General features: G+C 43.3%; 1 protein-coding gene across 3 annotated transcripts in view; it reads right to left on the bottom strand.

Annotated features, from left to right (window-relative positions):
- Positions 1-14,670, bottom strand: part of UBE2F (ubiquitin conjugating enzyme E2 F (putative)) — an 85,773-nt gene extending 71,103 nt beyond the window's left edge. Inside the window, exons 1-4 of one of the 3 annotated variants that reach the window (XM_075430731.1) lie at positions 14,556-14,670; positions 11,834-11,967; positions 4,319-4,348; positions 1,747-1,812 (exon numbers count right to left, since the gene is read on the bottom strand). In XM_075430731.1, the coding sequence (XP_075286846.1) occupies positions 1,747-1,812; positions 4,319-4,348; positions 11,834-11,951 (214 nt within the window). In that variant the 5' untranslated portion in view covers positions 11,952-11,967; positions 14,556-14,670. The remainder of the gene's footprint in view (positions 1-1,746; positions 1,813-4,318; positions 4,349-11,833; positions 11,968-14,555) is intronic. The other 2 variants (XM_075430732.1, XM_075430733.1) reach the window with 2 other exon arrangements.
- Between the last annotated feature and the right edge of the window lie 709 nt (positions 14,671-15,379).

Raw genomic sequence — 15,379 nt, 5'->3', positions numbered from 1 at the left:
TATTCCAAAGAAAACTAAGATTCAGCATACTCCTAAGAAAAAACTCCATCGTGAAGGGAATCATAAAGCTGCGAAGACTGTCTTGGTATGTGTTACGTTCTGCCTTTAGAGAGCTGTGCTAAGCTGTAGCTGATCACAAGATTCTGTACCTGAAATATACACAGCTGAAAATAGATGTTTACTTCGGTCAGACTACTGCTACAGAGACTTCAGCTGTGCAGCTATATTTAGAGTAACAAAATGTTAATTAAGATCATCTCATTCCCAAGCTCATTTCAGCAACGAAGCTAGCACAAAAACCATGCTCTGCATTCATCCACTGTCTTCTGTCTGCAACATCGTGCCACACCGCAGCTAACAGACAAAAAACCGACTAAGTATCTAGACACCTTACTATGAAGAAGCTGTCACTGCTTCATATTCAAGATACCCCTAACTCGCACGGTAATGATCTTGTAAAGTCAGCCCATTTCCAAAATATCATAAAGCACCATCATATAAACTGAAAGACATTTGGTTCAAGAAGACTAGCACGCATCAAGTAACCACGAATACATCTCCTACACAGAATGAGAGATTAAAAGTCCTATAACAGCACTTGCATTTACTTTTGATTACACTGACCAGGGCAGAGTTACTCATTTTTCCATCGCAAAAAGGAGTCACACAAATGGACATGTTAACAAAGACCACCCAAGAGTCCTGCTGCCGAGGAAGTGCGGGTTGATTTTGGCTAAGGAGCACCAACAGTGACATCTAGTGCCCGTCTGACTTCACGATACCGAATTATCAGAAAAACCCCTGTCACCCTGCTAAGCGTAAATCGTTATTTCTATAGGTGAGACATCATGATGACTGCCACAGTGCATCCAAATTCTGTAGTCAATAAGCATCTACAGAACATGTGCATCTACAAGAATTCGTTGGCAGGGAGATACTAATCCCAGCACATCTAACTGCAACAATTCAGTGTATTGAACACATCAATTACAGCAAAAATAAGTAGTGCATGTGAAGTTTAAATAATCTTACATGCAAATTCATCCATAAAACACAAACACAACTTTCTATTCCAAAATGGACAGCCATGTGAGCAAACTCGGTAATTTCAGATGGCTCTGAAGAAACTTATGTGGAAATTATAAATTAAAAAAATGTACTCCTGAGGTTTTGTTTTTATTGAACAGCATGCCACCAGAAGCTTCACAGTATATTTAAACGGTATTCATAATAAAAGATCTAATTCACACATACTTGAATATTCAAAGACTATGAGGCTCCTACTTGGTATGCATCTTCAGACATGCATAGATTTGAAGTTTTCCAGCAGCGTTATATCTGTTATTTACCTTTTCAACTCTGCAGAATCAAGCCATCGTAGAAAAGCACATATCTGCAACATAACAGGGCTGTAATACAATAATTTCTCTAGACGTAATCCAAGATTTTTCTCAGCAAATAAAACAAGGTGGTTTGAAATTGGCCGAGAGAAAAAAATGTTTTCAAAGTGACTAAACAAGACCCAAATATTTCCCAAACCTGCTCAATTTTTATGGCATGTTTATTGGAATCTAATTCTCAAAATCCAGCCCAGTTCCTCTACTGCCTCTATAAAACAATCACTGTATTACAGCCAGTAATAATTACAGCTAGAAAATTTACTAGATTCTTGAGCAAACTTTTGGAATCATGTTTCCTAAACACCAATGCACACAGAAACAAAAGCAACATGTTTTAAAAAATTACCTGGGATTACAGTTAGCTGAAAGTAATGAAGCTTGTTTGGGTCAGGAAAATTCACTTTACATGTACCTGTGAAGCACAAGAATAATTTACATCAGGTAATTGTTTTTCTGCTGTTGGGAAAGCAAGTATACCATCTTTCACACTCTCCAAATTCACTCCCTGACTAATCCCCACCTTCCAGTCAAGTGATTTCCTCCTACACTTTGTCTCTAAGCACCTCTTCCCTATACAGTCACAGGTCACCTGCTGTAACGCAACTTCACTTCTTTGAGCTACGAGGAAGCAGCTTATTTCCTTTTGGTAAACCATGTTGTCTCAAAGACCTTAAAATGCCAAAGGATTTGGTCTTCTGTATATATACTAGCTACATGTTAAGATGACAGCATACATAATGAGCATCTCTCCCTCAGAAGCTCCTTAATAGTAACATGTGTATCTTAACATTTGATCATACATTGCAGTCTGCAAGAAGTCATGCCACCACAGCCCTATGCTAACAAAGGATTATTTGTGCCTGTAAGATATAATGAGATATAAGCTTTACTGAAAGCCTCATCCAAAAGCCAGTGAAGTCTCTGTCCAGTTGTCATATTGAACAAGTTTCTTCTGTGTAGCCAATTACGCACATTGACAGCAAAAGTTATGGAGCATCATTACAAACCAAACACTATGTTTTCACTCTCAGACTAGATAAATTTAAGGAGAACAGTGAGAACAAAGAACAAGTGTGGAAAAAAAACCCAACAACATCAGTCTGACGAAACTAGTCAGTGGTTTCAGTACAACAGATGCAAGTTTCACAGCATAATAGCCCTTTGTTCGCGCTTGATGACATAAACTAAGTTGCCTTCCCATATACAAAACTGGCCATTCTTGACTGTGGCAGAGACAAGCTGTCATGCTGGCACTAGAAGACACATATATCCATGGATACATTATTGTCCATATTATGTAGCCTTTAGCTTCTTACTCCACCAAGCTGGCTGTTATTTTTCTGTAGTCAAGGAGTTAAACAGTATCAGAGATACAGAACCTATTTGCCTGAAAAAATAACTAGAAATGTACACAAATCCCAGTAATGCATTCGCACTGTAGTAACTACAAACCCTGATACACATTTCTCAGATGTCCATTACCCTACAGAAGACTCTACACAACAGAAGATAAAATTACTCTGTGTAAAATCTCTATAATTGCCTTTAAGCAGTGCATACATCAGAGTTAAATAATGTCTCCTCCTGCCCTCCCTTTTTGCTGCTTCTGTTGTGTATTTTTCCCCCTTTTAATTCCTTTCACCCGGCAGTCTGGACATCGAAAAGTCTGATTTCTGAGATCCAAGCACTGATCCAGATTTAGAATCATTAGCAAACAGAAGATGCTCATGACAAGCAGCACTCAGAACTTTAACCCCCCCTTAGGTGGGAAAAGACTAGAAACACCACAAGCTACTTGCCAGCCTAATCGGAGAGAATATTCACTGCTTTTCTTTGTAAGATAAGCAATGGGCAAGACAGTGTGAATGCACAGCCCAGATAACCTGCATGTACGCTCTCGGTCTGCTGCAAGCAGCTCATAGCTCTTTCCCTGCAGGCAAAACATCTTAGATTATTCTGAAACAGGAACGCGCGCCACAGGAAGCTACGTAGAGCAAGCGACGGTCTCTGAATGCACCTCTGAGCTTACTGGGCAATAACTTGTGCCTTCCTGCATTCCAAGAATTCACAGCAGAATGATGCTGTTCTGGTCAACGCTTGAAAGGAAAGGGAGCTCAACAACAACTTGGCTTCACTGTCAACACCCACTCATAGCAACAAATACAGAGTAGTAGGAACTTTACTCCCCTTTAAGGGGCTTTGTGTTTTGCTGTCCATTACAGAACTAGGCTTTCTAAGGCTAAGCAGCAGAAAACACATAGTTGATTTTTAACTATCTATCCTCAGCTTTAGAAGCAATATGCCTTTTATTCTGCCTATTTTAAAGTGGCCATTAATATTTTCATCTTATAGCATGACATACAAGTCAGATTCCAGGCCTAAAACCACATTATCTTGCCTTTTTTTAAGGAATATGGATTACTTTAAAAAAAAAAATTCATGAGTATTTTACTACTAACAAGCACATGTCGTTACAGCTTGCATGTGAAACGAAAAAGCACTAAGTTGGCTTAGCATGTTTCCAGAGAACTGAGCTATTTGCTCTGCCCCTAAATGAGCATCTCTTGTTTTCAAAGTGAAAGAAGGGAGGGGGGTGAGAATCGTGAGGCAATAAATGTACCCTTCAGTTCCCGGTAACGTCTGGGTGTTTTATGAGAGGGAAGTTCCTGCTCCACCACCAGTCAAACTCTGGAGCCAAATGATCAATACTGCTTCCAAAGGATACCAGTAAGGATCCACCTCTCCACAGCCCCTTAAGAGGGAGCAACAAAACAAATCTGTTCAAGACTGGGTGGCAGAGTTTTACACAGCTTTCCCTAGAGTTAACAAATACCATTAGCATTCATACTTCAGCCAAAAAATTCAGTTCAATGGTTCCTTTTCCCCTTAAAATGCATGCCATTAAATGCTATACTTACAAGGTAAATTAACTTCAAGTTCTGCAACCTCTGTTGAAAGAAAAAAAAACACGTTATTTATGCAAGCATAAAGCCATTCTTGAAGTCCAAATTGAGAGATTTAAACTGCCCTGTAAATCAAATTTCACTTGAAAATATAATTTAGCTGCACTGGAGGTTTACCTTGAAATTTCTCTTTAAGCCACATAATTCATGACTAAGAAAGCTCATCTGCCCTACAGACAATGAATACATCCCCCATCCAGACAACACAGACGTCCGCTACTGAGATTAGGAGGTTCAGCTTTGCCAAGACTGAAGTGGCAGGGCTTCTAATACACAGAGCACTGGCATTTCAAAAGGTGGCATTGTCTAAACCTCCAAAGTTGCCTACATAAAGCACTAAAACACAGAAAGCTGTAAGTCCACAGTCTGCAAAACACAAGAGCAGAAAACCCTCAAGAATCAGCGTGTCAGTCCAATTATAAAAACAAGCACAGGAGGTTCACAGCCTGCACAAGCATCACCAGTCCCCAGCATCTAACTGCTAATGCTCTTCCACCATCAGCTACCAGCCCCCTCAGGTTACACACTGCTTTGGTGGGGAAACCTCCAAAAACGATACTGCGTACTGCACATTTGGAAACGGCTACTGAAACCCTAATTCAAGGGCACTGTCATACTAGATGTTGTCTGGCCTGCAGAACCCAGCATTAAGAGCACCAAAAGAACAGAGAAAGACAAACCTTCACTTCCAGAACCCGTCACAACAACGTGCACGGGAAGTGATAAAAACAACTGCATTTGTTGCAATACTCATCCCCTCAAAACCTCTGCACTGTTGAACAAACTCAGTTTTTTGCTCCTGCCCCTGTTGGATATTTCCTCTCAGAGCATGGTTTTCTGCAGATACACACTCTTGTTCAATTAAGACTTCTTTTTATTTATTTCCCACCCATCAAACTTGAAAGCTATTCATAAAAGAAATGAAGTAACCTGATTCAGTTGCATAGATCCTAGGCAGGGAAGTTCACTCCTAAGCCCTTTCTCTGCCACACTACTTTCTCTAGAAGACCCCCTGCCTTCCCCCTCTTTTGTGTATTTTATTGAAGTCCTACTTTCAACTACTTGTATTTCACAGGAGTATGAATGAGATGTATCAAGACACCTCCCCCTTTTATTTCTAAAGTTCTAGGAAACCAAATCAAATACATTTTTGCTTTTCCTGTAGTCTTTTCTCCCCTCACTTGATTTCCAACTTCGCTTTCTGGTCTGCATAGACACAGTCCATTTCTTTGGGCTAACAACAACGTATAAGAGCTTTCAACACCAACTCTCAAAAACACGCGTCTAAAGCAAACTGTAATGCCATTTAAGATATAGGGAGCAACTTCTTGGCACAGAATCCAAACTTGTCACAATTAAGAGCTCACTAATTCCACAGAATTTATCTTGCATCCATGCTTACCAAACCTGGCTCATCTGTGCAGTGAGCATGATGCTTATTTGACTCCCGCCTCCCACACACTTGGCACAGCCCTGACATCCCTACATCTGCAGCTTACTCTACAAAGACAGAAAACCCCACCAAAACAGATGCACTGTGTTTCACACTTACCTAAAAGAGCTCACAATTGCACTCTTTACAATCCCACACTGCAGCACCTGAGCAACCACAGCTCATTTAATCAAAGCTGTGCACTAAAAGAAACACTACACTGGGGGCACACTTTTGCTAACAGTTTTCAAAGAGCACTGTCTTTATAACATGCCAAAAATGTAATTTCAGCTATAATCAATGACTTGATTTTTACTTTCCCTTCCTGGTTAAAAAAAAAAAAAGACAAAACATAACCAACTACTGAAGGCTGCAGCTATACAAACCCATCATAAGATTATTCCCCCATCCCTTCCTCTTCAAACTCACCAGCCTTTCATAGTGGGAGGCACTATCAATCTTCACTAGATAGTGAAGTTCAGGACCTGGCTCTTTTTTTAAACTGTTGACTGCTTTCCTTATTGCTCTCCATGCCCTTGTGTTGTTCAGCTTAATGAATCCTGCCTGCCTTGTGCTTCATTTTTGAGCAGAGGGCAGGTAGGGAAACAGGAGAAACCAGAATAGAGCCTGTTCAAACCCAGCAATGGCCAGGCTGCAGCAGCTCTGCTGAGCTGGGGCCTCACTTCTGCCTCTTGCAAGGTTCAGTAGAGAGTTTACTGATCTCCATAGCTCCTTTGAAGCGTGAAAAATTTCCTGTAGTGAATTCATACTTCTGCATTTCCCTTTGTCTTGGCACAAGAATGAGTGGGTTTTTCTTGTGAAAACATGAAAACAAAGGTGCTCACACCCATGAGGATGGAACAGAATGCTCTTTCTTTGAAGGTGTGCAAACACGTGGGAAGACTGCACCAGCCAACCCACACGAAAGCTCTGTGAACAAGGGCAAGTTCCCCAAAATTAAAGTTTCTAATCAACTCTGCAACAAACCACTGAAAATACAAACAAAACATATTTATAAGGATAAAATAAGCAAGTAAAGACCTGCTTCAATAATCCAAACTTTTTAAGCAACATCAAGTAAGGAAACATGTTACCATTAACTGTGACATATAAACATTGGTGATTAACAGTAAGTAGCACATTTAATGGGCCATAGCTACAGTGGGTGTGAGTTTTCCAAATCCTATGACTCTTTGGCAGTGACAGTCTTGACACTGAAATAATTTTTGCACCTTGCTGTGCAGAAAGCAAATATTTTTATCACACCATTCAAGCTCCATTAAGATTCTGATGTTTTAAGTTATGCATTTTCTACATAAAGCAATACCACTGACAGGAATAATCTCTGTAAGAAAATGCCCCTTGTACAGTCTGTCAATTTATTGGCATGGTTTAACAGATTTGTAAATAAGCAAAATGTAGAAGCAACAATTAGAGCTCCAATGCACTGAACTTCCAAGGGCTCCAAATCCTCACTAAATTAAACAACGAACTTAACCTCACAATCTTTCTCACCTCCTCTTTCAAAAAATTACTGTAACTACAGCTAAACAGTAAAGAAAATCCAATTCGACTGCTTTTCATAACGTTTGGTGGATAATCAGTATCTGTGTGTCAACTCACTGCCAGACACCTCACCGTTCCTTAAGATGCCAAGACAAACAACTGGATAAGCCAAGACTCACGAAATACTGTGCGAAAGCTCCCCAGAACTTCCACGAGAACCCACTGTTCACCAATGCCAGCTCACTGCTGGCTTAGCAGAGCTGCAGAAACACTGCAGAGCATCTCAGTTTCTCCCACAGTCAGGGCTGATTGCCAAGAAGCAGCAAACCCAGGGGCACTGCAAGGCCCTGCACCCACTCTCATAAACCATCCCGGGCAGGTCCGATAGGCCATAAGTGCAGACACATGCCAGAACTTCTGCAGCGAACAGACTCGGGTGCAGCCAGCCCAGACGCAGACAAGCTCCCAACCAGCCAGTCCGGTGTTCCTGAAACCTCAGGTGATCTGGTGCAGAAGCACATCCAAGTAGCAGGTCTATCTGCAAAGTCCTTGACCCAGTATACACCTGCTTGAACAGTTCCAAACGCTATTTTGAACCATAAAACATAAAAAAAGTAAAAAGGCAAGGGTTAAACTTGAACCTACCACAGACTTTGGAAGAGTTGAATGCAAACTGATTATGTTTCAGAAACAGCTTAGGAACTTGCAAAACAGGGGCAAGCAAAGCCTAACACAGGCAACCAGAGCTATTTATAAATGATTTCACAAACAATAACTCTCCCTAGCCATGACAATTCTCAAGACAGAAATAGGAACACACACTCCTGACATGTGTGCAGGCATATGGTTTATGAGACCCACGTGAATGTTCTATTCAGTAATGCACAGATTATAATCACATTCTGCTCCCTCCCCTTCCCCCACTCCACCTCAACAGGTCAGAATGTAGAAGTGTTTTGTTTACTAGCCTTGCCACAAAGAGTCAGGCCATATGCTTCCCACTGGAATTTGTTTTTAAGTACCCAAAATGAAAGCATTATTTCCTCAACCAAAATTAACGTTCCCATCCACAGCAATGCTTTCAATCTTCTCTTGATGCTGCCCAGGACACGGTTGGCCCTCTGGGCTGCCAGCGCACATTGCCAGCTCATGTCCAGCCTTTCGTCTGTCAGTAACCCCAAGTCCCTCTCAGCAGGGCTGCTCTCCATCCTTTCAACCCCCAGCCTGTACTGATAGCGGGGATTACCCCGACCCAGGTGTAGGACCTTGCACTTGGCCTTGTTGAACCTCATGAGGTTCACACAGGCCCACCTCTCCAGCTTGTCCAGGTCCCTCTGGATGGCATCCTGTCCTTCTGGTGTCTCAACCATACCACTCAGCTTGGTGTCATCTGCAAACTTGCTGAGGGTACACTCGATATCACTGTCCATGTCATTGATAAATATATTGAACAGCACCGGTCCCAGTACGGACCCCTGAGGGACTCCACTCGTCACTGGTCTCCATCCGGACATTGAGCCGTTGACCACTACCCTTTGGATGCGACCATCCAACCAACTCCTTATCCACCGAACGGTCCACCCATCAAATCCATGGCTCTCCAATTTAGAGAGAAGGATGTTGTGGGGGACCGTGTCAAAGGCTTTACAAAAATCCAGATAGATGATGTCCACCATCATCGCTCGAGCAGGCAAACAGCTACCTGACCTTGGTTCACATGTTATCACCAGCTCCCAGAGCCAGCAGGGACTTAAGAGTACTGTGCCAAAAACAGGACAGCCCACCATGTGTGTAAGCTGCTGTGAAGGATGCTGCACAGAACACTTGCCTGCTGTTCTCCTGTTGACTCAGGAGCTATAGACTTACTTGAGGCCAAAAAGGATCCAGGTGTGCTACGGAAAGAGTACAGCTATCACTCAGCTTTCTAATGTACATCACTGCCGTCCCTTGCTCTTCCAGCTCAGAGGCTTTACACAGCAGCATGAAAGCACCACCACTAACACCATTAAGAGGAACCACCACTAACCTCAGTACAACTGCTGGGGCAAACAAGGACAGACTGGGCCTCTTCTCATCTCCTCCTCTTTTCTTCCTTACCAATGGCCAGCATTTCTTTGCTTTTTTGTAGAACAGGTTACTTTTTAATTCACAGTTGCCAGGAGGTTGACCTGATTTGAGTGTTTCACCCATCCTGCAACTGTCATCTGTTTGATAACTCTAGCCTAAACAAACATCAGTAACTACTACTTAGTACTGCTCTTACAGGCTCCCACCAATTTTGTTTCAAGTCTAATACAAGAACCTATTACAGTTTTATACTAAAAGGCATCCTCGCTGTACACACACCTTTAGCAGGCAGTTCTTCACCCCCTATCAAACCCATTCCTGCAGATCTAGACAACGTGACCTAAGAAAACTGTGAATGTGAGAAGTCCATCTTCACTCAGGCTCTCAACATTGTAGATGCTGCTTCAGCTGATCTAGCTTTAAGAGCTGGAGCAATTTCTAGAAACTTTTTCAGCTGAATGGTCTACATTTAGTTCAAAGTGTAGCTTAAAAGAGAATATCCTCAAACAAGTCTTTTTCAGATTAACTACTAGATTTTCCCCTCATTTTCAGTGTAGTTATACTAAAGTGATCTACTTCTACTGTCAGTTCCCATTTTGGTCCAGAAACCATTCTAACCAGACTGACAGCAGCTCCTACAACTCTTTTTGGAGAGCCATGTGATACAATTTTCACGCGTAAACAGATCACAATCTAACACTCACACTTGTCAGGATGCCAGCAGTGACCTGCTTTTAACATTTATCAGTTTGGGACTCAACTCGTTCAATACTTAGTCTGTGCTGGTTTACTAATGGTAGCCATAGCAATTACAATGTCAATACTAATTTTCTATAGCTTACATTCTTTTCTTCCCCTGCAGACATAGGTAAGGTTTTAGTCACAGAAGTGAAAACCAAAAAGTTTTACTGTACTCTAAGGGTACAATAAAATTTCTTACAGCATTTCACACTATACCAGGCATTGTAGTTGAAGTGAACTTATATTACACTGATATTTTCCCCTCAAGTCAACACTTGTAGGTTAATGAAAATCTCAGATTATATATATTTAGTAATTTGGCTTTGTAGCTTAGCCTGGTTAAAGAGCTTATTCCTCCTGCCTGATATCCTTTCCCCTCAGAACTGGAGTTAACTGAGGATTTCCAAACTAGAAGTCTAAAGCAAGCTCTTTGCAAGAGTTATCACATTCAAAGTGAATTAAAACTCCCCGTCCTTAGAAAAATGCAAACAGAGAAAAGTGTAGCTGTTAAGGTTCCTACAGTCTAGTTGAGGCATCTCCCAGTGCACTGAGGCAGCAGCATTTGCAGAGGAACCTTGCTCTAGTACACTGTTCTACAGCAGAAACTACCCTAATTCCAAAAAGCCCTATGCAACACTACAGTTAGGCAATATCATTCAGGGAAATACACCCGTGTCAGCCTCCAGCCATTCTGAAATAAGACCAGGAAATGAGCACACTTCATTTGACTGCCAGGAATCCTAACGGTCACAGCTTGCACATCAACACTAGCACATTCGCTATTGATCATTTTTAGCAGAAATGTCACCCTCAACAACATATTCCTTGCCACTAGATCAAGCTGCACAGCTCAAGCGTTAAAACATTCACCTATTAGCAGAGGGAGTAAACCTGAGTTCCAGCCCACAGTAATTGCAAAGTGTCAGCGCCCATGGATTTTAAACATAAGATTATCTATGCTACAGAAAAACTGAAAAGCAAGAAAGAGCTGTCCCTGATTTTACTACAAAATAGCTTAATTATTACCTCACAAACTATTTAATTTATCCAGAGCTGCACAAAGTTTTGGGGTTTTTTGAGGTATTTTTTTTGTTGGTTTTTTTTTACCAACAATGGAGAGCCAGCTAGTAACAACCTACAGTAGCCTTTCTTCAACAGACCATGTGGTGCTACAAAATTAAGGTGCTGGTTTTTATTCACTACTTCATACTCAACTTCCAGTGATTCCAGGCCTATGAAAAATATCTCTGTACATTGCTTTTTAAAGTTTACTGCGTCTGATCTGTATCATTAAAGACCATCAGGACACTGACATTACTTTCAGGACTTCCTTCCCTGCCACAGGCAGTTCTGTTTTAGCTCAAAACGTACCTTTCTATCAAGTCAAATCTGATGTTCTCCTCCTATATATTGATACTTGTGACAATTTTTTATCATAACATTTTAATTGATGACAGTTGCAAATTATGCATCAATTTTTCAACAAAAGTAAGGAGCAGACTTTTTATGGTTTGCACTATTCAATGAAAATAAGTATCCTACAGGCAAAGAGCTGTTGGACATGTGATGCCAATATACACCCTACCGTACAAATGACGAGGTAAGCCACAAGGAATTTAAAAAATACTTCTGGAAATCATTTTATACACTATTTAACATTGTGCACTGTCAACACACCTGCAAAACTCTAAATCCTGAAATATTCGAATATAAGTTCCTTTCACCTTTAACAAGTAATTTATCTCGAACAGACACCCTCCGAGTTGAATCAGAAGCTGGATTGGACGCACGGGGTCCTCTGATGCCATCATCCCGCTTCAGCTTGTTTGCCAGAGTTAGCATTACTGCTGTCTTCTATCTAGAACACAAATAGTAGAACAAAGTCAATTACCAAAACTAAAGCACTAAGGGGGGGGGGGGGGGGGGGGGGGCAGCGGGGAAACAAACCCAAAACCCCAAGTTACAGTTAGTTCCTTCTTCAAAAATTATCGTCATATTCTTAGCAGTCAAAGACAGAATATGATATACATATATAGCTAACATGACAAGGATAGCATGGAGTACTTGAAGAATGTGAGTTTGTTTCAGATGTGAATACTGAGAGAGTTACAGTACATTAGGCCAAGAGAAAGTTCAATTTTGCTGTAGAAAGGTCAGTCTTTCATCATTGTTTACAATCCAGTTTCACTGCACCATCTACCACAGTATACCATTGCCTGACATCACTCCTTCAAAAGAACTGTGGTCAAAATACCCCTGCCAGATCCCTGGCCAGATGATGTGCTACAACCATTCTCATCCATGTTTCACGTGTCAATATTCGGAGCTACTTTCTGGCTGGTCAAAAAGAAAAAAAAAAAAAGAGAGAGAGAGAGAAAGAAAGGGGAGGGGAGGGGTTACTGGAACAATCCTCTAACACTAGGAAATGAGCTTTGAGTCAGCTACCACGACACAGGAAAGGCAACAGATTTAAACTGCAAATAGTGCAATTATCTATGCAGCTGCACAACAGTAACTCTTCACAGTGCACTCTTCCCACCACAGAGCAATGGTGGAGAAAGTTACATACGGAGACGTGGTAACTGAAATGAAGATATTCTTTCCTGTGTCAGTCCTCCACTACAGAAGATAACTGCACTCATAAATAAATTCCAAGACAAGGTGGACAGAATGCCAAAGTCATAAAACCAAAACATCCAGTCTGTCATGGCTTAATACTTTTTGATGCTACTCCCAGTTGAAGGCAACTCATTCTTCTTAACAGTTTTGCCAAAACCAACATAATACTGACAAGATCCACACCCTTTATGCCCCCTCACCACTAAATTGTAAGAGAAATGTTTATCCTTCAGTCAGGCAAATTAATACAATGAAATAACGGCCTTACCCTTGTGAAAAGTCAGCATATAGTCTTTACTTGAACTAGCTTGCATAGCAGACCAGACAGGTAAGATGCAGCAGTTACCAAGACATGAAACAGATGCTCAAGTAACATCAGCTCTCATTGTATAAAATGGAGAATCAGCAGAGATATTAATAAGGCAAATGATAAAGTCCGGCAAACCAATGAGATGCAGAGGATCACACTGTATAATGACAAGACTCTATACAAGATTATCTCTGTCAGCTTCAGCTCTACGTGTCTCCATGTTTCTTTCTGTCTTGTAAGCAAGCCCTGAAGTGAAGTTTAATAAGGCCATTGCAACAGCAGTTACTTCACTTGTTCATTTTGTTTGTTCTTGCCCCAAAGAAAACAGGAGATAAAGCCTCTGGCCTGCCAATCTAGTTACTACAACTGTAAAGACAGCCCTATCGCTTTCCCAAGGTTGTGAGAAACTGACTGATACCAAACATCAAGCCAGCATGAAAATACCAGTGAAGGGGCAAGAAGGAAAAATGAAACAACTGACATGACATACAGATGTTGAGAAGAGCATAACAGGTAAGTAAGTAACAAGGTTTAAAAAAAAAAAAAAAAAAAGCAAGGATGTATTTCACAATAGTACCTAACAGCATGAAACTCTGGTAAGACGTACAAGAAGGTCGAGTTGCCTGAAGTTGACAAGTATGTGCACTAGCTTCAAGATCCAGATTTTAAAAAAACGGAAAATTCAGGGCAAATGTAAATACCGCTTGCTCAAGTGAAACATTCAGTAGGCTTTTTTGCTCCCACTACCCCAAGAGAAATAAAGAACAAGCATACTAAACAGCCCTTTTTAACTTGGAGAAGAAAAACACAACAGCTAGTTTAAAAAAAAAAAGGTAGGGAGCAGAAAAAAAAAACACAAAAAAACTGTAAACTGCAGGCAACCCCTTCTCCCAAAAAAAACCTTTTAGATGGCAAGTCGAAATGAAATCAGCTTCAACGGGAAGTAAACGCCTAAACACCTTTATAGGTCTGCTTCCTCACTGCTTGTCCTAGAACACCAGGAAGCCAAAGAGAAGTGTGCCCAGTGGGGAAAAAGGCGCTTCGCTCCAGCTACACCCCGGACTTCACCAACGGGGCACCGCGAGGAAGCCCCCAAAACTTGTTAACCGCTGGGGGAAAGCAAGGCTCTACCCCGGCCCGGCTCCGGGGAGACAGGGAGGGAGGGAGAGGTGCCGTGCTTATTTATAGGGAAGAGCAGGAGAGCCCCGGCGTTTCTCCAGCTCCCCTGGGAGCCGGCCCGGCAGCGGGGGCCGCCCTGCCCGGCACCGCCGGGAAGCCCCTCCGCAAGAGGCAGGGGGGACCGCCGGGCCCCTGCGGCGAAGGCACGGCCCCGTTGGGTGGGGGGAGTCGCTCCGGGGGGCCAGCGGGGTCTCCCCCCGGCGCCGCCGGGGCCCCGAGGCCTGGCGGGCCACGGCCGCCGCGGGGGCAGCGGGTGAGGGAGGAAAGGGGCCGGGCATGAGGCGGCACGGGGGGTGCCAGGCCCGGGCCGAGGGGGCAGCGGGGCGGCCCGCACTCACCTGAGCGCGGCGTCAGGGCCCGGCTCCCGCGGCCAACACCATCCCCGGGGCTCGCCCGGGGCGGCGGCGCGGCTCCGCCCTCCCTCCCTCAGCGACGGCACCGGAAGTGGGCGGGGCCGGGGGCGGGGCCGCCGCCGCGGGGAGCGCGCCCGTCAACAGCAGCCCTCTCGGCGGCGCGCGGGGCTCTCGCGAGAGTTGGAGGCGCGGGAGCGGGAGGGGAGGGGAGGGTGAATGCCCGCTGAGTTCTCGCGAGAGCTGCGGGGCCTAGGGAGGCCGGTCGCCATCTTGGAGGCGGAGTGCGCGTGAGGGGTCGTGGCCGCGTTCAGGGTCCGGCCGGGCCCGGGAAGGATCAGCCCACCCGGCCCGGAGCACGGCCTTCCCCCAGCACCGGTGTCGTCCTCTGCCGTCCCGTTGCAGGGCTACGGAGCGATTCGGCTACGATACGATATTAATTACATTGCATCGCCGGGGGAGGGGTTGAGGGGACGATAAATAGCAATATCAGGAGAGGGGGAAAACCTGCAACCATAAAGATGATTTCAGAAGGGGAGCCTAAACGCCTGGCGTGCTGTAGCCTTAGCGTTAGTGCCTGCTTTCTTTATTTCAGTTCATCTCTACATTGCACCACCGGATTAGCGGAAGCAATGGTCAATCAGATCAAATCAGTGTTAAAAAACTGATCACGAGTGGATTTAATATTGGAGAGTAAATGACTTTGATGTGATTCTAGACTGACGGCCAGTTGAATCTTCAGACACAATCAGATTAGATCAGACCCTCAAACTATGAAACTCAAATATGTTTGTAATTTTAATGAGGTCTTC

Source organism: Opisthocomus hoazin, chromosome 9, assembly GCF_030867145.1.
Source record: "Opisthocomus hoazin isolate bOpiHoa1 chromosome 9, bOpiHoa1.hap1, whole genome shotgun sequence".
NCBI lineage: Eukaryota > Metazoa > Chordata > Aves > Opisthocomiformes > Opisthocomidae > Opisthocomus > Opisthocomus hoazin.
The sequence above is the reverse complement of the archived record's forward strand: the minus strand, read 5'-3'. Positions and strand labels throughout refer to the sequence as shown.